The sequence below is a fragment of the Saccostrea echinata genome, unplaced genomic scaffold (assembly GCF_033153115.1).
Source record: "Saccostrea echinata isolate AGI-Se365-2 ecotype Australia unplaced genomic scaffold, CSIRO_AGI_Sech_v1 ptg000017l, whole genome shotgun sequence".
NCBI lineage: Eukaryota > Metazoa > Mollusca > Bivalvia > Ostreida > Ostreidae > Saccostrea > Saccostrea echinata.
Window position 1 is genome coordinate 3,715,257 of NW_026889766.1, and position 26,347 is coordinate 3,741,603.

A 26,347-nucleotide genomic window follows, 5' to 3' on the forward strand; every position below is an offset into this window, starting at 1 on the left:
AGCGTTAAGTATTCACTTAAAAAACAACAGAGTAGGTTTATATAAAATAGTTAGATTTAATAATTAATTGACGACTAATTAAAACAAGTGCAGTTAATAAAAGTCCTTGACTATAAACGTCGAATGACTTTCTTATATACTATTACGATGAGTGCATGCACACCCGAAGATCTTCTTTCCGAAGGGCTAATACATCGCGGCGAAAAACCACTGGACGGTAAGAAATGTGTTAATGTAGGTCGAATAAATAATATCCTTCCACATCTTCAGCAAGTTCAAAAGTTATTTGAATGATTTTTTAAAAACAAAATGTCGATAAAAACTAATACGCATGATAATGCAGGTAACAAATACATGTGGTCACATAGTTATGCACGGGTAATCAAAACCATGACCCACGTGTTTTGATTGATGTAGCGTGGGCTATTAAAACAGCTTTCTAACAAATACAGGTTTATTATCTGCTGATCTAAATTAAAGTAAAGCGTGATAATTAAAATAATTGAATGACAAGTGCGACTCGTAATTACTGAAATGACCATGTAATATACGTATATACATGTATACCTATCGTAGTGTATTCTCAAATTTCCAAATATAACATTGAGGTTATTGAAAACTTATTCACTGTTTCTTGAATTCACGGATTTCTTAACACCGTGAATATAGCGAATATTAACACCGCGAGTTATTTTCCCCCTATACAGTAACGTCACCTCGACTGTTCTCTCCTTGTACTCTCACTTGAATAACGTCACCTCGACTGTTCTTTCCTTGTACTCTCACTTGAATAACGTCACCTCGACTGTTCTTTCCTTGTACTCTCACTTGAATAACGTCACCTCAACTGTTCTTTTTCTTTACGATAGAGTGGATTTGGAAAGGAATTTAGATTTTGATAAACAGAGAAGTGACTTAAGCCAAACTTATAAATCATAATAAACCGAAATGTTTGTGAAAGGGAAGATTTTTTTCCAAGATCCAAGCTTTCGCAAAATATGCAGGGTGTGCAGTATATGTCACTGCTTAACATTGCAGTTTCAGGTTATTGTAAGCACGATATCCAAGTTATTGATGAAAACGTTTTATATTAAACGTTTTGTGTTGATTTTGGATAAAGTGCGCCCCAGTGTGGAAATAGTGTGCCAGTATTTATTGTAAAATTAAAATGAGGCTGTGAAAAAAAAATGTATTTATTGTTTGATATAAACAAAAAAATATATTATATCATGTTATCCAGAATTGCATTTATTTATATTCATGTCTGTATCACAGAATTTTCATGATTAAAGAAGAAACAGTGTTTTTGTTTTCATGATTGTATATAATACAAGCATTTGTAAGTCTACAATGCACCATCAGGCGCGTAGCTGCCTATACGCAAATACGCATGTGCGTACACATCATTTTCAGAAAAAAAAGAAAAAAAAGATATGAAAAAAGAGAGAATTATTCGGAGAAAAAAAATCTCAGTACCATCCAACAAATATTCGTGTTTCAAATTATTCTGTGTCATACAGTGTCGATTTAAATTTTAAATTATTATGGCTGTATGATAAAATTTGAAATCTTTTATTTAATAACTAAATCCAAATAAATCATTCATTATTTTGTCATTGTTCTATCATACATTGATATTTTTTTTAAAGATCTTTGAAAAATTAAATTTCAGCCACATCGTTGAATGCCATGATCTACTAGTATGATTTACAATACGATATTTTTTGTTCACAATTAAAATTTCGTATACGTGTTTTTAAACGTTAAGAATGATTATATGATACCAATTAATATATCGGTTAAATTTTTAGCCTCAATTATATGTACAATAAGTTTCCATGGAATATTAATTTTCGGTAAAGCAATAAATATTACTATGTCTTTTATTTCCTAAACAAAAACTAAATGGCATCATTTTTATATTTCAAGAAAATGAATGAAATATTTGGTAAAACTCCGGAGCTTCCGGGTCCTCACCAGCAGGCACGTAGTATCAGGGGAGCTACTTATTCCCAAAACCCAACCTTTTTACTATTGAAAATGTACATTGAAAGGGTGGACCCCCACTGTTTGTTGCACCATTGTTAAATCATGGTAATTTGGTAATGTATTAATAAAAATTTGGTTTGTGAAAGATGGACATCCCCTCCCCCCCTTCAGCAAACACACATACACAAGAAATAGGACTTAGAATTTTGAAAATCTTCCTTTTTCGTCCTTGCTTGACAAAATTTTTAAAGTTGTTATTTTTTCCTGGCTGGCAAAAGCTATATTACGTGCCTGGCCAGAACCCTTAAACACTTGGGGGGGGGGGGGGAGGGCTCAAGACCGCCCCCACCCAATCCCTTGCCGTTCTCTGCGTACACATCATTTCTATTCTGGCTACGCGCCTGACCATCTCTGTAAACATTAATTTAGAGAGGGGTTTTTCCTGTTAGTTATTCGTTTCAATCTTTCTTTAAATCTTAAAAAATTATTCTAAGAGCATTATCATATTGAATAGACCTTACCAACTGAGTTATCCGATTTCAGTGAAATCAGGATTTAAATATAAATAAAATTTTCAGTGACCTGTTTACGTCATTTGTTTATGAAATTGAATACGACGAGGGTGGATCCAGTAACTTTTTCTTAACGGGGTGGGATGGGGGATTGCATGGGGAAGTCATACACACTCAAAAATAAAACCTCTTACTCAGATTTTTTTTTACAAACAAAAGTAAAAAATATATTAAAGAAACCCGCAATTTCGAGAGGGGGTCGGTCGACAATTTTCATGTTCACCAGAGTAGGGGGGTTTAAGGCATTTTGGTTACTTTATTATGTGAAATTGAGATTTCATCATCCTTGAACCAACCAAATAAATTTTTTTATTCTAAATGTCACGCAGTTTGTAATAATTCTAGTGCCAGCTTAGATGAAGGAAAGAATTTCAAAATATATATTTAAGTTGAACTTATATTCTGTACACGAGGAGTGAGTGTAATGTGTGGGGAAAAAACAGAGAGGGATAATGGGGGGGGGGGGCGTTAATAACGGAAAGTAGTGGTACATATAGATTTCTCAGCTCAAAAATCGTCTACTTGTGGTTTAGTCATGACTTAATTTTTTTTGTTTTTTCAGTTTATTTATTAAGTAACTCAACATCATATATTAACATTACTTCTCAAACCTATAGCTGTTATCAATTCATCTATAAATGATATTTGTAAATGATTTGAACATAATAATATGGAAGTATCACATCGACAAAAATTTTTTTGGGGGGGTGGTCGGCCTCATCAAAGAAAGCGTTTCCAAATTTAAAAAAAAATGCCTTTACATGCAGTGATTTATCGTATAAACGTGCATTGTTTTGTTGTTGTTGTTGTTTGTTTGGGTTTTTTTTTTTCGTTATATAAAGTTTTAGCTGGTATATCATGCAATGTGAGTTTGTCTTTTGATTGGCCCGAAAGTACCTGTTTCTATTCGGTTCAATATTTTGCGCCTTTTTTGATTATTATTTATCAAGATACGAGGGACAACTCTAGCAAACTCCATTACGTTACATGAGTTGTCTGCTCTTCTGATGAACTTGAACAATACAGTGCATTAAATGACATTTTTAGATAAGGCTGTTATTACCTTGATTGACCTCCATAATATTTTATTGACACATATTTTATAAATTCAGAATTAAAATTCTATGGCTAACAAACATTTTATAACATATATCATTTATAAACATGTATTCAGTTATATACATTTATATTATTCAGTTAGAGGTAAAAACTTAAGGGACGATGTAGGAATTTTATCTGCCAGTGCTGACGAAATCCCCGAAGTTAAGAGTTCAACGCGGAACAATCTTATCATGAGAAAATGTAGAGTCCTACAAAAAGACCTAAGTCCAGTGTCTAAAGTAAAAACATTACAAAGATCAGATTCAAATTACATTCAGATTTCAATAAAATTAAGATTAACACGTGTGAAAGCTTTCACATTTCACGTGCAAAATACACTATCGATTAAGTATCGTAAAGACATTAAATAAAAAAAAGTAAACAGGTGTACTGGTGCAGGTAAAACAACAATTAATGTTTATTCATTAGGCTATAAATAGACTACCTGTGACGCCGCTTCCCTGGCCCCGGGGGGCAGAGTCTTCCATCATGTAATCTGACAGGACGAAACACGGCCTGCTAGGTAATGTAGGTAATACCATGTTTCTATACCCAGGTACATGTAAGGATGCAAACCTGATTTTTTAACATATGGACAATTTGTGAATTTACTTCTTATTACACCTACACGGGACAGTTAGTGGGCCAAGTTTGGGTTTTTTTATATACCATGGTCATCTAATAGGATTTTTACATTTTATCACCTTGAGCGTTCTATTTTGAAGACAAAGAAGGAAAGGTAAGAAGTATTGCTTTCTCTCTCTCTCTCTCTCTCTCTCTCGTACAGACAATGTAAAGTACATATCCATTGTGTTGTATGTATATAGTTTGTTTACGTTTCCTTTTGTAATTATGACACGAATATTGCTTTGTAAATGCCTCTATGAATATTCATTGTTACCAGGTACAGTATTCTATACCTGTGAAATGACCTACTTTCATTAAACTAATTGTAACAGTTATACGTCTACATGTACATTGTATGTATATGCATCTATCAAATACCTACCCCTAATAAATAAGTCTCAAGGTTAAACAATATACATGTACCACATTGCATGCAAAGGCAATTGCAATTTACGTGACTAATTTCACCTACGTGAAGTTATAATTATCTTTCTTGATTTACCTTTGTTACCATTAAAATTTCATGTTTCTGTAAAATATAACAAAGGTTGATTTAAATTTATAATCAAAATGTAAATACCAATTACTGCAAATATATGCAATTCATCAGAAAAAAATATTATTTTAGTTGAATCTTAGCGACGATATATATTTCATTCTAAAAATAATGTTAAACCTTAAATTAACAACTTACTTTATCGCCTTCGGCATATAAACAAAACTGCGGTTTTTTTCCCTTGATTAATTTAAAATTCTTAATTTAACATCCTCACACACATAAAGTTTTGAAATCATTAATAGTCGCATTAATTTATTAATTTCAAAGAACATTAAAAAATAATTATATGAAGAAGAATGGACATGACAATATGTGCATGATATAAATGTAAGAAAATTACTAAATAAATTGACTTTTTTTTTGTAGGATATATCTAAAAAGAATCTCCTTGAAAGATTTCTCGGTTTGATCTCTGTTGGGTATTACTCTCTGGAATCTTTGCAAAATGCACATAATTATAACTTAAAGTTCTTTTTTCCACTACCCAAAGTGAACCATGCGCTAGGTACATGTTCATCGTCAACGGGGGTGAAATGAACCATTTTCCCCAATATGAAGTCCTTGAGTTCTCGCTGGACAAAAACCAAATATTCGCCCTTCATGCATCACTTACTCACTTTTTTACTGACTTGTCCCAATTTTCCAAAATTAAAATAGCAATATGATCTTTGATCATGCAGGTCAAACATGTAAATTAGACAATTTTTCTTGCATTTTATTTAGTTCTCGGCTTTTATTAACAAAAAGAATGCTGGGGACCCGATATATAACACTGGCTGCCATTTTTTGGAAGATTTCCGGGGTCATTTGTGGAACATTTACGGTATCTGTTGAGTGGTATCCTGGGAAGTTCCAAACATATGATTTCAATCGGAGCATCTCCGGAGAGTGCATACTTTCCATGAGGGAGGATGTGGTTCGGTGCATGCGCAATCACAGATTCCAGGATATTGAGGATCAATGGCGATATCAACCTCAGAATATAACTTATATCGCTGTGAATTGTCTGATGCAGGTGCACAATGATGTTTATTTATTTATTCTAGGTGTTTAAGATAGTGTATGATGTAAAATTAAAATGTTTTGATCAATGTGAAAATTATCATTTTTCTTTCTTTATTTATTTAATTTTTTTTTTTTTTTTTTTTGCTAATTTCTGACGATATCAGTTATTTAATGGATAACTTGATATCCAATCATCAAAGGATATCTACATTATATTTTCATTTCCTGGTACAAAAACCACGCTCACAAAATGAATTTAAAATAAATGTTTACTTAACTGAAAATCAGCTAAATTTAATTTGTATATTTACAATTTTGTAGGAATACTTTACGTCTCCACGACATGTCTGCTTGTGTAAGAAAGGAAGCAAAGCCGCAAGCGCCCAACATTTCCGGCAATTTGACGAGTTTTACTACTGTCAACTTCGGCAACTCTCAGATAAAATGTTCGCCTCTCTTCGTAATCTGCAGGTTTTAGATCTCTCCGATAATATGATTTCCCACATAGAAGGGGATGCCTTAAAATCTGTGACGTCATTGAAGTATTTAGACCTGAGTCGGAATCCAATGGAAACACAGACGTTGGCGGCAGGATTTTTGTGTGATGCGTCGGGGCTTGAGATTTTAGTGATGCAGGGGACTCGTTTTCACGGTTTTCCACTCCATATTTTTGACTGCAATGAAAACCTTGTGAATCTATCTTACATTGACTTTAGTGATAGCTTAATGCATTCTATTCCACATAATGCTTTCAAAAACATCCCGAATATTTTGTCCCTAAATTTGACATCAAACAATATAAATAACAGTTTGATTCAGCGGGACGCTTTTGTAGGTCTTACAAAACTAGTCTCTGTCGACTTTACCGAGAATGACTTAACATCCATACCGGAGACACTCTGTGCGCATGCACCGGAAATTCGATACTTACACATGTGCGAAAACAGGTTACCATCATTTGATTTTCAGGCCATACAGTCATGTAAAAGTTTATTGTTTCTGGACTTGTCGCACAATGACATAAGGAATTTAGTTGGAAGAATAACAAGTTCATCTCCTTTGAAATCTCTTAGGATAGCTAAGAATTTCATCACAGATTTGCCGACAGAAGGTTTCCTCTACGAAGCCCGGAATCTGACAATGCTTGACCTATCAATGAACTCCATTAAACACGTTTCCAAGAAGGCATTTGACGGACTTTTGTCTTTGAGGAAGCTCGACCTCTCAGATAACTTACTGAAAAATTCAACTTTTCCACTGTTTTCGCAGCTTTCGGCATTAGAGGAGTTAGATATCAGCGTAAATTCCTTCAGGAAAATACAATCAGGATTCTTCGAAGGATTAAAATCTTTGAATGTTTTGAATTTGTCCCGGAACGACTTGGAAGATTTAGAAAGCAATGCCTTTGACGGCCTGAAAAGTCTTACAATTTTAGACCTGAGAAATAATAAGCTTTCCGACTTTGAAGACAATGTTTTTTCAGTGTTAAAGAATCTTAAAACACTTCTTCTCTCTCAGAATAGAATTATTTCTTTTGATCAAGTGAAATTTCCATCATTTCTGGAAACCCTGAATGCGGCCAACAATAGACTGGAACATTTTCCACCTTCTATTTCAAATACAAATATTAAAGAAGTGGTGTTGGATAATAATGAAATGACGTCATTTTCAATATCACAAAGTTTGAACTTTTCGTCAATAACCTCACTATCTATCTCTAACAATCTTATAAATACATTAATTGAACATTCTTTTAAAACTTTTACAAACCTAAAATATTTAAATTTCTCAAGGAATCGCCTCGCTCTCAATTTATCACGTGATTATTATGACGGTGCTGATTCGATTAGTACGTTAGACCTATCAGACAACAGGATACAAAATATAAATGGAATGTTTTCAACATTTGAATCTCTGTCGAAACTTCGGAATTTATTTCTGTCTAAAAATCCGATAACTCGTGTTCATAACCTGATCCCTGAACTTCTAGATATGAAGGCCTTTACTGAGATGAGCCTTGAGAATATTGATCTCTCGTTCTGTAACATTTCATATGTGTCTGTGGAGGCGTTTGATGGTTTTCCCAACCTAAACTTAGTGGATCTAACCGGAAATGAACTAACCGTGATAAAACCCTTCAAAACGTCCAATCCAAACACGGTTTACAATCTAACAAGGAACCCCTTTGAATGTTCATGCTCTATGAGATGGCTCACGGAAAGGGGTATTAAAGTAGGAGACCAATTTATTTCAACCGATAGTTATCTCGTTGATTTTTGTACCGTTTTTCCTAACAATTACACTATGAAGGTCCGAAATGTAGCGAAGATGGATTACTTGTGTAAAACGCAAGATGAATGTCCTACGAAATGTTTCTGCCTCGGAATTTCAGAAACCAATAATACGACTCTAGCTAAGTGTTCTGACATCACTTCCGTCCCTCCAGGAATACCTCGGACTTCACTTCAACTGTTCCTTGACGGAAACTCCCTGCACAATCTGAATTTCACGAGTGATGTTGATGATCACTTTCTCACAGAAGAGCTATATGTAAATAATAGCGACGTCATGCTTTTAATAAGGGACTTTTTCAGGCCATTTCAAAATCTCCGGAAGTTGGTTTTGTCGAACAATAAAATAAAGAAGCTACAGAACGATGTCTTCTCTGACCTAAAAAATCTGGAAGAATTGCACATCAGAAACAATTCCTTAAAGGCATTTAGATCAAAGGCATTACCTATTTCCAACAAACTAAAGTTACTTGACATAAGTTACAATCAAATAAAATTCTTAGATTCGGAGGTGCTTGAATCAATATCAGAAAAGAGGCATCTTAGGAGAATTTTTATCGGAAACAATGCATGGGTGTGTAATTGCAGGAACCAAGCACTGCGATATTGGGTGGACGAGCACAGGAGCCGGATTTTTGATCGTGAATCAATCAAATGTGAAAATAATCAGGAAATGACTCATGTCAGATTTCAACGATTTACTTGTGTCGCGGCAAAGCAAACAGTTACGTCATCTTCCCAAAAAGGAATAATTGTGACGTCAGTAATTCTCCTGTGCGTGGTATTTCTAGGTTTTGTCTCTTGTTTTTACTTTCGACGTGACATAATAGCTGTTGTTGGAACTAAGTTTAACATTAACTGCTTACATCATCAGTACGACCAGCTTAAGGTCTATGATGTGTTTCTTATGTTTGATTTCAATGACCCGAAAGGATGTGATTGGTCAAACAAGGAATTGTTACCATGGTTAAATAACACCGGATATAAGATAACAACTTCCGACTCAACAGACCTGGCAAAGAGTCTTTTAGAGACCGAAAACACAAAATTAAGAGACAGCAAATGTGCATTATTTGTAGTGACAAAATATATCTGTAACAATCAGTATTACTTGAACTGTTTCCGGTCCGCGGAAAAACATGCGCGCGAAGATCATAGATTCAAGTTGATTATTGTAATTGTAGGGGACATAGACCATTCAATTTTAGAGCCAGAATTGCGAAAAACTTTATCTACCGGAAATTACATCACAGCACGTTCTCGGTGTGTTTGGGAAAGACTTGCGTTTGAGTTGCCGAAGAGGCAGTTCTTACTGCAACCTTTTGCTCATGAGAATGAGGTGGATGAATCTGAGACAGCTGTTATTGTATACAGTGCTGCAGGTCCTGGTAGATCGGAGGAACAAGAGACTGTGCAGATAAAGTAAACCTAGTGTGATGTGTCAAGTTCTATGCAGTATAAAGAGAGAGAGAGAGAGAGAGAGAGAGAGAGAGAGAGAGCACAATGTATTGTAAAATGAAGGAAAGTTTGATATTTTTATTTTTTGTGCAAGGTTTAATTTAATATGCTAAAAATGCAGGAGAGAGAGAGTGTGTACAAATATTTCCTTTACAATTGTGTATGAGGGAGAGATAAGAGGGGGTATTATTCTAGTTAATTTACAGATTTGTTTACATGTCGAAGAATTAAAACTAAAATTTCTGATATTAGAATATAGTATATGGAGGTCAGCGATCTTTCCGTATGTATAAAGTTATAAACAACCTTTTGACTGAGGAAATAGTTCGCAACTTGAAATAGTTTTACATTATACTCATAAAAATTGATATCAACTGAAGGTTTTGTAAAAATTTATTTTGCATGCATTGTCATATTAAACATTTTACACAATTATATTATTATGAGGAAATCACTTATTAATATTACGATAATGATTATGGAATCAATTTTAATTTATTTCTCAAAACAACAGGGAACATTTTTTTGTTATTGTCTGAACGCGGTGCATACTGTAGATTCCTAAATATACGCGAGGAATAAATTATCGCGTAATTACGCGAAAAGCACCACTCGCGAAATAAAATTACACGCTTTTATTTTTATGGTGCTTTAATGTATGTAAAATCTTTAGATAAATCACCCATTCACGAATTATTTTTCTCGCGATTTGACGCCCTTTGACCATTTTGCGAGATTAAGTATTCGCGTAAAATAAGGAATCTACAGTATTAATTGTTTAGGTCACTATCTATTTTGTCCTCATTTTTGAAACTTTTAAAGCATTTGTTAAGTTTGGACAGTTTCCCAAGCATCAGAAAAAGAGAAAGTGGTAAACACAACATGCCAATGAATGGCGACGTTTTATTATTATACGGCGCACAGGAAATTGACTGATTGATTGTGTGTTGTTTTACGGAGAAGAGCGCGCTGTTATGTAGATTTTACATACTTTAAATGATCAAAAAGACGTGCAGGTATCACTAGATCGTCAGTATACAAGTGGAATGGTTTAGAACAAAATCTACTGAGGAATAGGTTCTGGTAAAAGCAAATGACGCCATCACTTTCACAAAAGAAATTGCCTTTTGTTGAATATAGTGAGTGTACTGTCCCTAACATACTGAAGTAAATCTTCAGAATTGCTCATGTTTGTGCGAGATTGGTCCTTAGCCTGTTTATACAAACCAGCGAAATTACAGAATAAAAGTGGGGCATATCCATTTTTTTCAAAAACAAGGATAAAACATGATCCTGCTTTAAACATTTTGACTTTACCATCTTTGCGCCCTCCTGAAGGCGATACTATGCATATCATTAAATGCCTTATATCTTTCAATTGGAGTATATACATGTATCTACTGCCATGTAAATGGACGAAAAATGTGCTAAAGAGTAGTGAAAATTTTAGAATGTTGAAGGAATGATTATTTATTTCTTTGAACAATTTTTCCCAAGATTTTACCGGCAACCTAGGCTAGTACGTACACTAGTATTGTTTAAATATCAAGAAAGATTTAAACATTTTTATCAACACCGATTATCCTCTCTGGGTTAACGTAGATGCCAAGTCCTACATCTTGTGCTTTTGGATTATGATTAAAATTGATATTTGAATAATTTTTAAAAATTGTGTAAAAATTGATTAAGAACTTTTTGGTAACTCAATGAACTTATTGTTAATTCTTTGGGATCTTTTTGAGGACAAAAACAGTAATATCACTGGGTTGAATTTTTTGAGGGAGGGGATTTACACAGAATTTTCTTGTGGTGTCTGTCACTGAAATTATAATGTGGACCAAAAATGCATGAAGTCGTAAAGGATTGAGAACAGATTTTAAGTGCCATTTTATTTTCAAACATTTATGCAGAGTAGTGCAAAAACCTCAATTTAGAATCTGGTGTTTGAAATCTAACAAGTTTTTTGATATATTTTACAAAAATTGATTCAGAATTGCTTTTTCCCTATCTCCGCCAATATTCTTTTCGACAAAAAAGTTAATTACTCATTATGGATTTTGAATTGGTATATTTTTTGCGCACAGTTTGATTACAGGTAAAATTATTTTTGTTTTAAAGGTGAAAATACATTTGTTTTGAAAGATTTTAGTACACAATTTTTGCAGTTACCTGATATTAAAGGATATTTTGAGAACTTTGTTAAACCTGCAGCTCGTTTTATTTGATAATACATCATGTAAAAGCAACTAGATTTAGTTACTGATTTTGGAAATGAAACAACAAATATGATCAAATTTTAAACATACATGTACATAAATACAAATTCTCTCTATGTAAGGAGTTCACATGTCCAAATAGTCAAATCTGACAAAGCACATGCATCGATGTTCATAAGACTACTACACACAGATGTTGAAGTTTCCCCATGATTTATGATTATAACTTGGTGAAGGTTGCCCAGTTTTTCAAAGATGTGTTTTTCTTCAAGTCACTGAATGCTATCAAAATATTTCTATCCTACAGTTTAAACGTCAACTCTCTTGGATCAATCTTGTACATGTATATATATTATATAAATATTGCATGCAAGCTAGGGTATGATTGGAAATTGCCCCCCCCCCCCCTTGTAAACCATTGTTAAGCATGTAATATTTACCATATTATACAATTATACACTGTATCACAATATGTATCAAAATGAAACAACTTAACATTTTTCTTGATATATGTCAACTGAATTCAGTAAAAATCACATAACACTGTGTTAAAAGAAATAAATATTACATAACACCATGTTTTTAATATAATGAATATCTTATAACACAAACTAAGCAAACGGATATTGCAAAACAAATATATATAACACAGATTGAACAGACGAATATATTTGTCATATAACATGATATTTAGAATCCTTTCCAAAATGTTAATTGTTTAAATTAAATGACCAACATAGTTTTTGGGAGAGAGGCATACTTAACTTACAATTGAACTGAAGTTGGTAGATAGTAAATTCAAATATAAATAATTGAACGGCTGTACCTAACTCTTTCGGTTTGTTGGAACTTCTGAAAGATTTGTGATATTCGCTGAATTCAGCTGACATATATAAAAAAAAAAGAAATTTCTGAGAATGTACTGTCATTAATTACGGCATAAGGTCAACCCTTGCAGTATCTCCCAAAGCCCTGTTTTTATTCCCTCTCTGATCCTAGACTTCTACTAAAACAGTGTCTTTTGTCCATCGAGGCGACAGGAGTGACTTCTAACTAAGATTGTACTTTTATGGCTTGATTTTCTCATCATATGCTGTGTTTTAATTCTTTTCCAACACCATCAAGTGCTCTTATGGCTATAGGTCCAATCGAACGGTAAGTGAATATATTGCAATGGACCTATTTTTACAGGCATCATGATTCCAAGTGTTCCCAGTGTGTTCTTACCTATAGCAGCACGACAATGCCACATTCTAGATATGAATCATCCAAAGGGCGCAACCATAGAGCATCATGTTTGGAGAGCAGTTTGTCTGAATATTTCTTGAAAGATGAAACAGAGCACGGCATATGGTCATATATGTATTCCCCGACCGTGAGTATATTCTTCTCTCACCGACAGTGGTATCAGTTTTCCAAATTTTATAAGCATTATCACCTCCGAGCAATATTACCTGATCACCCAGGAAGTGGATCATGGTATCATAAGACTGAGGGTATAGTAGCAATTTTTAACGAATGTTTTACGACGAATCAGATTCAACTTATTTACATGAAAGTGTAATACATGTATATACAAATGGCATATTATTTAGGAATAAGATTGTTCTGTGTTATGTTTTCTTTACCTTTCAGACTACTAATTTTCCGAATCACTAAAAAGAAAAAAAAACCATTAACCCCATACTGGTGCGGTAAGATCCTTATCTTGTATAATAGACTGTATTGATGCAATCTTTCTTGAAACGTAAACACCTGTGAGGTATAGGACAAATAAGAACAGTGCTTTACCAAAAAATAGAAAAATAATCCACATGGAATCAAAGTTCATGAATGAAGTCGCAATTCTAGATATTGTTACTGTAAATAGAAACATGGAGATAATTTTTCCATTGACCGGGAGAAATTTCTGGTTTGTCCACATTATAAGGACTGGGAAAGTCACTGATATAGAAAAACTTACAATCATAGTAAATATTAATGCACCATATATGACATCATAAAGTGACGTTAGAAGAAAGCCAAGTAAATGCAATCAATAGCATGGCATTGAATATGAGGAGCATTTTTGCCGGACTAACGCATTTCACAAGAAATATTCCAAGAAATTGTCCGAAAAGGGAAAAAAATCTGTCTCCGGAGGTGAAAAGGCTTGAAAACGTTATTGGCCAGTTCATATGTACCACGATAAATGATGGTATAATGGTTCTGTATGATGAATGCATAACTCCATATACTGCTATATAAATAATTATATAAATAATTATATTTATAAGTCCCAAAATTCGTAGACGTCGAACATGTTTCTTTTTGTTTTCCTCCTTTTTCTTTGGAATTTCCCTGACAGTTTTGTTTGGCATAGAGATGCAACATAAAGCAATAAAGGGAAGTGACATCATAAAGCAAAGTCCAGTAGTTATTGTATACGGAATATAAATCATTGACGAACGATCATCAGAAGGCGTTCCAGTTAGAGACCCGTTATTTACGTTGTTTCTATTTCCGTTAATTTCAATGTTACAGTAGATATTGTCTGTACAATTGACAGCATCCGTAACATTAAGAATAGGAATGTTGAAACCACGTGACATGGCAAAAGGTAAAATTACCAAGGAAAACACAGAATAACCTATTGCAAATACAAAAGATGAAGCAATAAGGTAGGAGTTACCATTATTACCCCACGTGGTTACCAGTCCAGCGATGCCGCCTATTTAGAATAAAAGACAAACAGTTCAATGTAAATATATGAAATAAATGTAGATAATGATAATATTTCATGTAAAATGACAGTCTCTCCCCCTAGGTAGCTAAGTGCAAATAATTTCCAAACAATAATCTTTTAGTGAACTATCTTTTTTGACTTTCTCTGCAAATAAAGTAACTATGATAAAAAAAATTTTGTGAACTCATTGCAAAGACGATATTAAACGTCATTGTACATATAACAACAAAACATGAAACTCATTACAAGTAATGAGAAGGTCTTCCTTTATACTACTTCCTGTTGTATGTCCTTTCTAATGCCGGTATTAGCCTAAAACTTATGTAGACACAAAATTACTTTAAAAAGATAACTTTTTTGCATCACTTCCAGACTTTACGATCGGAAGTAATGACGACACACGATTTTCACACGATGCAAATAAATTGATGACTGAGTATTAGTCCTGAAAGTTTTGGACTTTAGTTGTTTACTGTTACCGAGCCAATGTGAGAACAAATTCTAATTGATGACAGGAATACACACAACCGGAAGTGAATTATATAAAAATCTCTGACGTTTCTCTAGACATTTGTAGTATCTACAACATATATAAAAACATTTTAAATACTTTATCTATAAGTGATATTTATGAGAAAGTTAAACATTGAGAAAACACATTTTTCTCTTAAAACCGAAAGTTGACGTCAATGGTTCCGGTGGAATCTAACATATTTCAAAACAGCGAAAGAGATGCAATAAAGTGATGTTAGTTTTATTTTAAAAAAGAAAAGTTAAAATTTTTGATTTTTTTATCACTTCCTGTGTCGATCGGAAGTGATGACTGACGCGTTTAACCCTAATGTTTTCATTTACTTCTTAAGATCTATTACTCTTATAAGATCGGTGTTTCTCATTTTGAGGACAAGAAAACACGCGACCGGAAGTAAATTTAACAAAGTTATTTGACGTTACTCTTAACATTTGCAGTCTGAACAAGCATTCTGAGAGTATTGCATTAGCAATACTAGTCCCCTACCGGCAAGTGTAATCTGGTTCCTGTTAAAAATTGAAAATACCATAGTTCCGTCAAAAATCAATGAAGCGGAACGAAATGCAATCTTGATCTATAACTCATCAAGGTTAAGTCACATACCAAAAATCAGGCCAATATCTGCAAGCGTTTAGAAAAAAATTGCGGAAAACCCTGAAAAATTAAAAAGGCCGTAAATCCGTCCAAAATAATTGAAGCCGAACGAAATGCAAACTTGATCTGTAACTCCTCAAGATACACTCACATACCAAAAATCAGCTCAATATCTGCAAGCGTTTAGAAAAAAAAATGCGGAAAACCAAGTGGGACAGACTGACAGTCAGACAAAGGGATAGACAGACAGACGGACGGACAAACTCAGAGGAAACCTATAGTCCCCTCCTGTTTCACCGGTAGGGGACTAATAACATAACTAAAAATTATTTCAAAAAACTTTATCTATAAAAGATATTTATAAGAAAATATAATACTCAAATTATATAGTTTTTCTCTTATAACCGGAAGTTGACGTTTTTGTTTCCGGTGGGACTGACATATTTCAAAACTACTAATGAGGTGCAATAATGTGATGCAACAAAAGATTTTTTTTTAAAAATTGAAATTTTCGATTTCTTTGATCACTTCCTGTGACGACTGAAAATGACGGCTGACGATCTTAACCCAAATGGTTTTGCCTACTCCTCAAGATCTATTACTCATATAAGATTGGTGTCTTAATCTCTTACCGTTTCTGAGATATGAATAGGACAAAATATTTTGGAAAAAAACGGAAATCGGACATATCTGACGAACGGAAGTGAATTTTGAAAAAATAAAAAAAAAAAGTCTGGGGGTATTTCCATTTTCTATCATCCCTGAAAATTTCAAGAAAATCCGTCCAACCATCTCTGAGAAATCGAGGGGGACAAGAAAAGGGGAAAAAATAATAAACACTACAATCACTATAAGGTATTCCGTCTGAAACGAAAGACCTTAATAAAATAAAAGAGAGACAAAGTATTATTTACTGTGCGACTGATCAAGGAGAAAATGACAATTTAGATGACTAACAAAATTATTCGTCGATTATATTTATCTCTATGAATTATTAACAATTAAGACTGATAAAAAAATTAATGGAGAAGTAAATGTAACAAATGAAATTTGGTAAGTACTTCAAAGAAATTGTGTATATTTACATGTATCCAAGCCGCCAAAGAAAGCCCCTTTAACAGTGAACATGGCGACCATAATCTCATACATTCCACACCATGGTATGATAGCAACGATGACGCCATATCCGGCGATGATCAGGAACATCAGAAGGTTTCTATCTAACAGACGCTTGTCAAACAGATAACCAATCAGCATCGACCCCAGGAGGTAACCTACAGTATTCATCGTAAAGAATAGCGTGCCCTTCCTGATTGTTGTGTTGGCGATATGTATGAGATCTGCAAACGATTTTCCAATTTGTCCCTCCGCCAATCCCTATAATTTTTTTACAAAGGTAAAAAAGTTGGATAAATATACGTTATTTCAGCATTGGTACGTAGAAAAATATGGTTCAAACTTTTTCCTTGTGCATGTTACATTATAAAAAATGAGTCAAATGTCATTTGATTTCATACAATTGTAAATACATTTTTATTTATACAGAAATAGCGGACGATTGTGACCTATATGCATATCTAACTATTGATTAAAGCACTTTTGCTGTGATTTTTGCTATTTTTAAAATTTAATTTCAATCAGCTCATAAAGGTTACTTCGAAAAGTTAAGACTCCTCCAATTTTCTACTAAATACTTTTTATACATGAAATGAAATAATTAAAGTCAAGACTCACTAGCGTAAAAGAGCAGATGATGTATGCAACTGTCAGTACACATTTACTTCTGTAAAACAGTCCCTTCTTTAACTTAAAACAAAACTTTCCGTCATCTTCCAATGAATGTGGATTTCCTTCTATCAATTTCGACGGATCCTTGTTTTTTAAATCCTGCATTAAAATATCACCCTGACCTGGTGCATTTATGGTAGACATATTAATTCCAAAATGCTTTTTAATAAGGATCAGACTGCTTCAGCGTTTACATGTGTATAGTCTCATTGTTGGATCCATTTTTAGATTGCAAAGTGCGACTCTAAATTTTATAATCGTTTGTCCATGAATCTAAAAGAGAAAGATCAGTCTGAGGAAAATGCTTAACATACAAAAGAAGAAGGTACACTGTATATAAGAACTCATTTGCCCATAAAGCTAAATTTTAATAGTTAAAAACAAATTCATAATGCTAAATTAATCATTATCTTGTCATGATACAGACAAGATAAAAGGTATTTTCTGTGTATGGTGTCACAATTTACATATTTAAAAGCTTTTTCAAAAGAAAAAAAAATAATGTCTTCGATTCAACAACCTTTAAAATTATAGCATATGGATCGAGCAATATTTATCATGCGAAGTGATACCATGATATTGAAAAGATGCACGACGCATAAATATTCTGACTGGAAAGCTGTTTTTGTCAACTGTAAACAACCCTAATAAATTTGAAGATCATCAACAAATAACTGGAAATGGTAAAGAGGAAGGTACTATTTTGGCTTTATTATACCCTTAAAAAATTGATGTTTTTAAAGGGTTTTTGAATTGGCTTAACTGCCAAGTTATATATATCAAATTGTTATATTCAGGAAAGAATAGCCCCTATATTTTCTATGTAGCGAAACAGTCAGCATAATTGATATAAGCTCCTCCAAAAAATATTCACGGTCATATAGTTTTCACTATTTCGTCTAAAAGAAAAAAAATTCAGTGGCGTTTTCTGCATTTTTTAAGAAAATACGAAAAATGTACAAGCTCGCACAATTGACACATAGGAGGTCATTTAAGAAAATGAATCCAAAGTATCTTGTTGCATGGAATTTGTTCAATTCAGAAAGCATTAGTTTTTATTTCTCAAAACAATCTTATATTGAAAAGATATACATTTATTTTATTACTGTGTGAAGTTTGATAAAAATATCCTGCAATTGATGATTAAGCCTTATAATTATACCTCTACTGAATTTTCCCTTTATAAAAATAGATCGCTAAATGTGAATAATTCCCTAGAAATCGCTGTGTATGGACTAAACCCCCTGCTTTGGTCAATTGAGCTAATCACGCCATCAAGGATAAAATAGGCTAAGACCCCTTTTTTGCCTCTTAATCTTTGGTGTCTCCAGGAGCAGTGCAATAATTTATCATTATAAACCTGTTGTTATCCTTTTTACAAATTGTCAGTCGCGGCCGAGATTCGAACTCACGACCTCCAGATCACGGAGGGAGGGCTCAATTGTCCTGGCTTAATAACTCCCTCAATGATACGTTTTACCTGTATACCTATATCTCCGAAACTGAAACTATTAGGAAGTCTGTACATCATATTTAATGTACAAAGTAACAATAGATTAAGCTTTTGTCAAAAAAAAACTTCTAAGGTCTGCTTTGGACAAAATTTCTTTAAAAAAATTTTTAAATTGGCCATATTTCACAGTCTGATTTGACTTTTGCAAAATGTATAATAAGTTTCAAGTCAATAATAATTCGGATGAATTTCACGAAAATCCATTGAAATTTTTTTATTGGAGAAATTGCTTGGTCATAAATGAAAAAAAAAAAATAAGCAATGAACAGTTGAATTACTATTAAATCTTCTGGCTGAAACGAAAAAACCTTAACAATTTAAGAATCATAATTAAAAGACAAATTTGCAAAAAACAGTATTCCTAAACTGCATTTGGGGAACAATATGACGACAAGTTTTTGAAAATAAGGAAAATGATAACTTGTTGGCAGAAAAATGGTCGTCAATAAAAAAAAATCCAATGACTTGTAAAAGGTTTCAAGGAAACATGAAAGTTTAATTAATTGTACTTCCACTTACATCTAAAACTTATTTCCTTGAGGTACGTAGTAGCCTGTCTATCCTGTCACTATAGGATTCGCTCAGAGAGTTGGTATCTTCTGTATATCAGAGAAATCACCAACTAGATATCTTCATACATTTATCAAGTATATCGCATATATCGCCAAATAATTGGCCAACATTTACTTCCTTTTCGCGTTTTTTAGAAATAAAACACAAGTGATATTTGAAGGAGAGTTTCCTGTCAATAATTTTAATATCATATATTGATATTTCATTTGAATCATACAAGTTATGGTCAATTTCAGTGAAAGTCTGTACAAGGAAATATTTTAAGTATGAGTAATTCATCTACCCAAACCTCGGTACGAATAGATGCCATAATAATGAATTATCATTTGCTATTCATATTTTTAATTGATTGTACTGATTTAAGTTCAGATGAAGTCAAAGGATAAAGTGATCTTTTCTGGTCAAGGACGTCGAAAACATTGAACTCATCTCCTCTGTCATACAGTTTAGTTGTTAGTTGGCCCTTTATTATCTAAAGTCTGTAAAAAAACAAACAAATATAAAACAGATGTGGCAGACTCTTTGTTGTCTTTAATTTCGACTTCACATATGAATGAAAGTGACCATTGTTAATTGATAATGCATAATCGAAATACCTAATTGTTAAGTTGAAAGCCAAAGAAAGTGTTTTTCATTTTCTTATGTAGAAGTTTTTGAATATAATCTGCTTCATAGGAATATAAAATCAGGATGGCTAATTTAGGAGCACAGTAAAAGTCCATCAGAAATCCAACAGATTGTTGGAAGACCCGGCCCCAGGATCATGAAATAGACTTAAACTTAAGTCAAATTTTCAATTGCCTGTAAAATGTTTATTATTTATTGAATTAATCTCTAATTTTGCAGATAACAAAACTTTTATAAAGCAATTGTAAAATAGTTTAATTTTGGCCTGCTTGACTTCTACGGCATTTTAGTACAACATAAAGATTTTGACTTAAGCTTAAGATGTTTCATGATCCCGGGGCCCGGTCTCCAAAGGCTACGTAAATGTTGTTAATGAGGAACTCCAGCATCCTTTTTAATATCAACTTCAGAGTACTTCTGTGTAGAATCAAAGTGATTTTTAACATGGAAATATTTGTTGACGACCAATTACAAGATGTGAAAATTTCCGAGTTCCGTTGTTATTGAAGAAGCAGTTGTTTATGATTTCAAAAAGCCCATTTTTTTTTAATTTATCATGAGGAATGGTTGTATAAAGTGTAGAAAAGTATTACGTTTTGATGTTACTGAGTTTTTCATTTTAAATTCCCTAAAAAATCTTTAGAATTTTTTAGGATCTAAATCTGATTTACACCACGACAAGGAGCACCCGTCGGGTGTTACCGGTCGTTAGGGGATGCTTACTACTACATGGCAACTGAACCCATCTCTGATGATTTTAAAGGTATGTGTTTGCTCTACTTCGGATTTGTATTGTTTAAATGGACTTTTGAGCTTGATGACTGTTCAATATCTTCATACCTCATACTGTTAGATAAGTCACACTGGTCAGGAAGGTCACTATCCCCTTAAAGTTGAACTTCGAATTTTTAGTGTCATTATGGATACGAAAATTTCAAAAAGGAACATTGATACAAGAGACCCATGGGCCATAACGCCCACCTGAGTAAGGATTGCCCTTCTTGTTCTTCATAAGTAGATGTTTGCCCTATGTATTCCTATGTAAACTTTGATTGCCCATTGTGGCCCAACTCTACCCTAACACTGGGGGTCATAATTTAACAAACTTGAACCTTCACTACCTGAAAATGCTTTCATACAAACATGACTGTCCATGGATTAACTGTTCCCAGGAATTTTCTTTTTTAAAAATCATATTTATTCCTATGTAAAGCTATAATTTCCCACTCTGGCCTCACCGTACCTCCGAGGTACAAACTTGAATCTTCAATTCCTGACGATGCTTCCATACATATTTGACTGATCATAGCTTTGTTGTTCTTCCGAAGAAGATTATTACAGATTTTTCCAATGTATACCCAGCAATGTTTTAAACACAAAATAACCCCATACCACATATCAAGGGGTCATGAATTGAATAAACCTGAAACTACCCCATGTCAGGGGCCTCTTATGTCAGTTTCATTTCTTCAGGCACAGTCTTTATTGAGAAGAAGATTTTCAAATCACCCTACCCTATCTACCTCTTAATTATCACTCCTTGGAAGACGTAGTAGCCCATTCTCTGAACAAACTTGAATCCTATTAACTCCGGTATAAACTGTACCAAATTTGGTTGAAATTAACCAAGTGCTTTTGGAGAAATGTTTACTTCGAAAGGTGTTTGCGTGAAACGTAATAGGACTTCCCCGTATCCATAAACCATGTTTGAGGTTAAGCGGATAATAAGGGGTTATGGTGCCAAACCATTTGTGATACTTATATGAAAACTAAGTTTTGATGAATAAGAAGTAATGAAATGTAAAGTCCTGACAAAGCAAATGTAACAATGATCATAAATTTGCTAAACAAAGGTTTAGTTTTATTAGAAATGGTACATATATATGATTATAACTTACTATAATTTGCAAATATGTGCCTTTCGACAAATCAGTTAATAGTACTTACATATGTAAATGTCTCCAATCATACAACAGTAAATATGCGACAGTTCTTTTACTAAACTACCGGTGGTAGTCTGAAACATGAAAATTCAAATAACAACCTAGTATGCATGAAATGCAATGTGCTACATGCATATCCCTTGCCGATATAAGTCTCTGTTTCCAAAAAAACCCCAAACTGTTTCTTAACTCATAGCAACAATGAATTAGCTGCATTAAGTTCCCGATAGAACAGTGAGTTCCTGGTCTGTTATGATTGGATGGCTTGATGCAATCTTTCTTGAAATGTAAACACCTATGAAATAAAGGATATATAAGACAACTGCTTCCCCAAACAACAGGTAAGTATACCACATTAAGGTATAGGTCTCCATTAAAAACCCTAAGATGCCGCTACCAGAAACATAGAAGCAACTTTTCCAGTTACCCGAAGAAATTTCGATTCCATCCACATAACAATTATCGGGAAAGTCAATGACAAAGAAAAACCTGTAAATAATGTAAATATCCATATGCCATATGTAACGTTGTAAATTGAAGTAAGATAAAAGCCAAGTAGAGATAACAATAGCATAGAATTAAACACAAAGAGGATTTTCGCCGGACTAACACATCGCACAAGGAAAATTGCAAGAAAGCGTCCAGCAGCATATAAAGCCCAAAAACCGGAAGTGAGATAGCTTCCATCGGCAATTGGCCAACTCAACTGTGACGAAATGAATGATGTAAGAAAGCATATGAATGATTTCTCTATAGCTACATACAATGCTATATAAATAAGAATATTCATTAGAGCCAGGATTCGTAGGCGTCGATCAGTGTTCTTTTTCTTTCCTCTTTCTATCTCGGAAGTTTTGCTGTCAATTTTTTTCATCAGAGATATACCACAAAAAACAATAAACGGAAGTGATGTCATAAAACAAAGTCCCGCAGTTACTGTATATGGAATATAAATCATTGATGAGCGATCCTCAAGGGAATTGCGAGTGGAGTTCAGATTAGATATATTGTACCTTTTTCTGTTTATATCAATGAGAGTATCAGTAATATTAGTTGAATTGACATTGTTGGTAAAAGTTCTCATAGGTACGTCATCACTAGGTGACATGACGTAAGGAGCAGTAACCAGGGGAGACAGAATTGCACCAGCAGCTAAAGCGAAATGTAAAGCACTGAAGTAGGCGCCTCCCTCGCTTCCCCACGTGGTTACCAGTCCAGCGTTACCGCCTGTTCAGATTAAAGACAAATTATGCAATGTATATGCATCAATTACACATAGATAACTAAGCACTTAAACGATATTTCGTTACCTTTTAGTGTTTAAATGCAAATGAAATCCCTAATTTTTTGCACATATTTTTTTCTGTTTTGATTTGATACTTCCCTCAGTGTAATTATTCATAAACTATTTTTTTTTAAATGTGTATTTCATCTGAAAACTGTAGTTCTCTTCAAATTAAAGTCATTATGTTATCATTTATCTGAACTCGCTTTACCAAAGTAAAATGAATAGTGACTATTCAATGCTCTATGGTTAGGTATTGAATATATTTCACGTGCAGGACATGATTTCTTTCTTATATTTATAATTTCACGAGTGCAAAGCAAGAGTGAAAGTATAAAAAGCAAATCCTCTTCTATACGAGTGGAATATATTTCTTTATTTACAAGTGTAATAAGAAAGCAATAAATTTTGATTAACCTGTATTATTACATATTTCTGACGTCGACTCTCTACAGACTTTGCTAGATCTTAACGCATTTTTGTAGGCTTGGAGTTTACAGGTTCGTAGCAACGGTTTCAATAGTGGCGGGGGGAGGGGGACTTCCTAAAAAAATCTGACAAGCAGAAAAAAGAGAAAAACACTTTAACTGTCCATACCCTGGATTTTATCAGTGCTCGACATTGACCCTTACAACAATTAAAAGTGTGTGTGTGTGGGGGGGGGGGGGGTCTACCAGCATCTAAAGGAAAAGTTACTATACCAAAATACTATACTCAGAAAAGTGGGGGACCCTCGCCCCCGGCCCCTGCGTTCTACGGGGCTGGTTTAGCGGTTGTAAACGCTAGAGTTAAGCAATTGTGAGATGGAAAAATTATAAATATTGATTTTAACAATTTGAGAAACTTAGACATTTTTACTTTTGGTCATGAAAGTTTATATTCTCTTAATATCTTATAACAGACAAGGAATTTTTTTTCAAAACTCTTCTGGCAAAGAGAAAAACGTCGAGAGCTTTGCCGCACTTTTGATATTTTTCTATTAAAAAATTATAAAAATTTCTAAAATTCAACTTTATTCAATTAGTTAAAGATTTTATATCACTGTTTTAAATGTTATAAAATAAAATTTTATACTAAATCAAAGTATCAAAGTTTTTACTAAATGATAGTTAACTAGAGTAATGGGACATTGCATTAGTGTATATGCACTTACACGTATCCAAGCCGCCTGCAAAGGACCCTTTAACAATGAATACGGTGACCATAACCTCATAAATTCCACACCACGGTATAATGACAAAGATGGTGCCATATCCGGCAATGATCAGAAACATCAGAAGGTTTCTATCCAAGAGACGCTTGTCAAACAGAAAACCAATCAGCATCGACCCCAGGAGATAACCCACAGAGTTCATGGTGAAGAATAGGGAGCCTCTCTCTAGTGTTGTGTTTGTGATATTTAGCAGATCTGGAAACGTAGGTCCAAACTGTCCCTCTCTCCATCCCTGCAATAATTTTCCAAAGGAATAAAGAAACAATATATCAATATCATTGAAGCTTTTCTTGTTGTTTAATCCAAAATCTTGTCTGTTAAGATGAGAACTATTACTATTCTCTTTGAATAAATTCAATTGTTTAAAATGTTTTTTATATACATGTATGTTGTATAATCAGACCATTCCCTTTGGAAAAAGAAGTGTCCGGGTTAGGCAAGTTTTAGTGTCATCGATATATTTAAAGTCGTAATCTCAAAAAATGTTATGACACACACAGTGCCTTTTTAAAGTTTGTACAAATTGAGTAAAATATCACTCAATATTACACAGTTACATACATGTAGCAATACTAAAATGGCACGGTACAATAAATGCTTATAAGAATATATGGAACTCTGATACAAGGTATCATCAATTACTAGGAAATTATAACTTTTTCGAATCCCCATATCATATGTTTTAAATGCGGATAAGAGAAATAAGTTCATATAGAACTTACAATTCACGTCCCAATAACTTCCTGATAAGCAAATAGTACTGTTCTTTCTTGTCGGTTTTCATTCTCAATAGAAAAAAAAATCATCAAAAATAAATAAATAAATGAATTAATGAATAAATGAATAAATAAAGTAAAAAATTTACTGTATCCCTATCCCGATTTAATATGATAAATATGTTTGGTATGCATGCTTTCCACAAATGTACACTTCATTTTTATCTTTCTTCCCCAAACTGGCATTTGTCTTTCTTCCTAATCTGTTATATAATCAAGGCCTTCTGATGTTAAAATCAAATAAGGACACAAAGATAAAGTTCAGAGGTCATATCCCTGGACTTTACTGATATGGCTTTGGAACACTGGTAAATGTTCACATATAATATTAAGTCAATATACACTGTAAGCATTACGTGAAATGTTCAATTTCTTTATATAATTAGCTGTAATGCCTTGTATTATATAGTTTTAAGAAAAAAATTATATAAAACTCAATTTCTATCAACTTAATTTAATTCTTTTTTTAATTTACATCCAGCTATTGCAGACTAAAAACCTAACCTGTTCATTGCAATAGCTGGAACCTTAAAATCGTATATAAATATTAAAAGACAGTATTTTATTATTATAATAATTTTGAAAAATATGAATACTTAGTGGATCTCTATACTTACAAGTGTTAGAAAGGAGGCGATGTATGCTAGTTTCAGTATGAATTTACTTCTAAAGAGTTGGTCTTTCTTCATTTTAAACCAAAAATTCCCGCCATCCCGTCTTGATCCTGAACATTCTTCTGTCTGTTTTGACATGTTCCCTATTTTTAATTCTTGCACTAAGGCATCACCAAGACCTAGTTCATTAGCGGTTGAGTTATTCATTTAAGAAATTCCCATTGAAAAGTTGGTATGTTTCTGTATTGAAGAAGGTGTTAATGTGAGTGGAGTTTTACGCTGATAAACCCATTTTCCTAATCATTACTAATTGGAACTACCAACCAGCGGCAGTCTGAAATACAAA

At 33.4% G+C, this 26,347-nt stretch overlaps 2 protein-coding genes across 2 annotated transcripts; one reads left to right on the forward strand and one right to left on the reverse strand.

Annotated features, from left to right (window-relative positions):
* Positions 1–4,305: 4,305 nt before the first annotated feature.
* On the forward strand, positions 4,306–9,948 carry LOC133189152 (slit homolog 2 protein-like). The gene is made up of 3 exons (XM_061324559.1): positions 4,306–4,401; positions 5,572–5,863; positions 6,175–9,948. Exons 2-3 carry the CDS (start codon positions 5,597–5,599, stop codon positions 9,568–9,570), a joined length of 3,663 nt encoding a protein of 1,220 aa, XP_061180543.1. The 5' UTR covers positions 4,306–4,401; positions 5,572–5,596; the 3' UTR covers positions 9,571–9,948.
* A 12,380-nt stretch (positions 9,949–22,328) lies between these two features.
* Positions 22,329–26,139, reverse strand: LOC133189243 (sodium-dependent glucose transporter 1-like). The gene is made up of 5 exons (XM_061324646.1): positions 26,005–26,139; positions 24,552–24,843; positions 23,127–23,340; positions 22,541–22,602; positions 22,329–22,408 (listed from the first exon to the last, which is right to left on the reverse strand). Exons 1-5 carry the CDS (start codon positions 26,137–26,139, stop codon positions 22,329–22,331), a joined length of 783 nt encoding a protein of 260 aa, XP_061180630.1.
* Positions 26,140–26,347: the final 208 nt, after the last annotated feature.

Coding starts and splice junctions, on each gene's coding strand:
- LOC133189152 (XM_061324559.1), top strand. CDS start 5,597: ATGCTGGGGACCCGATATATAACACTGGCTGCCATTTTTTGGAAGATT. Junction 5,864..6,174: donor CTGTGAATTGTCTGATGCAG/GTGCACAATGAT, acceptor ACAATTTTGTAG/GAATACTTTACGTCTCCACG.
- LOC133189243 (XM_061324646.1), bottom strand. CDS start 26,139: ATGTCAAAACAGACAGAAGAATGTTCAGGATCAAGACGGGATGGCGGG. Junction 22,603..23,126: donor ATTGATATAAACAGAAAAAG/GTACAATATATC, acceptor CATTATTTACAG/GTTTTTCTTTGTCATTGACT. Junction 22,409..22,540: donor TGGAATCGAAATTTCTTCGG/GTAACTGGAAAA, acceptor TTTATTTCATAG/GTGTTTACATTTCAAGAAAG.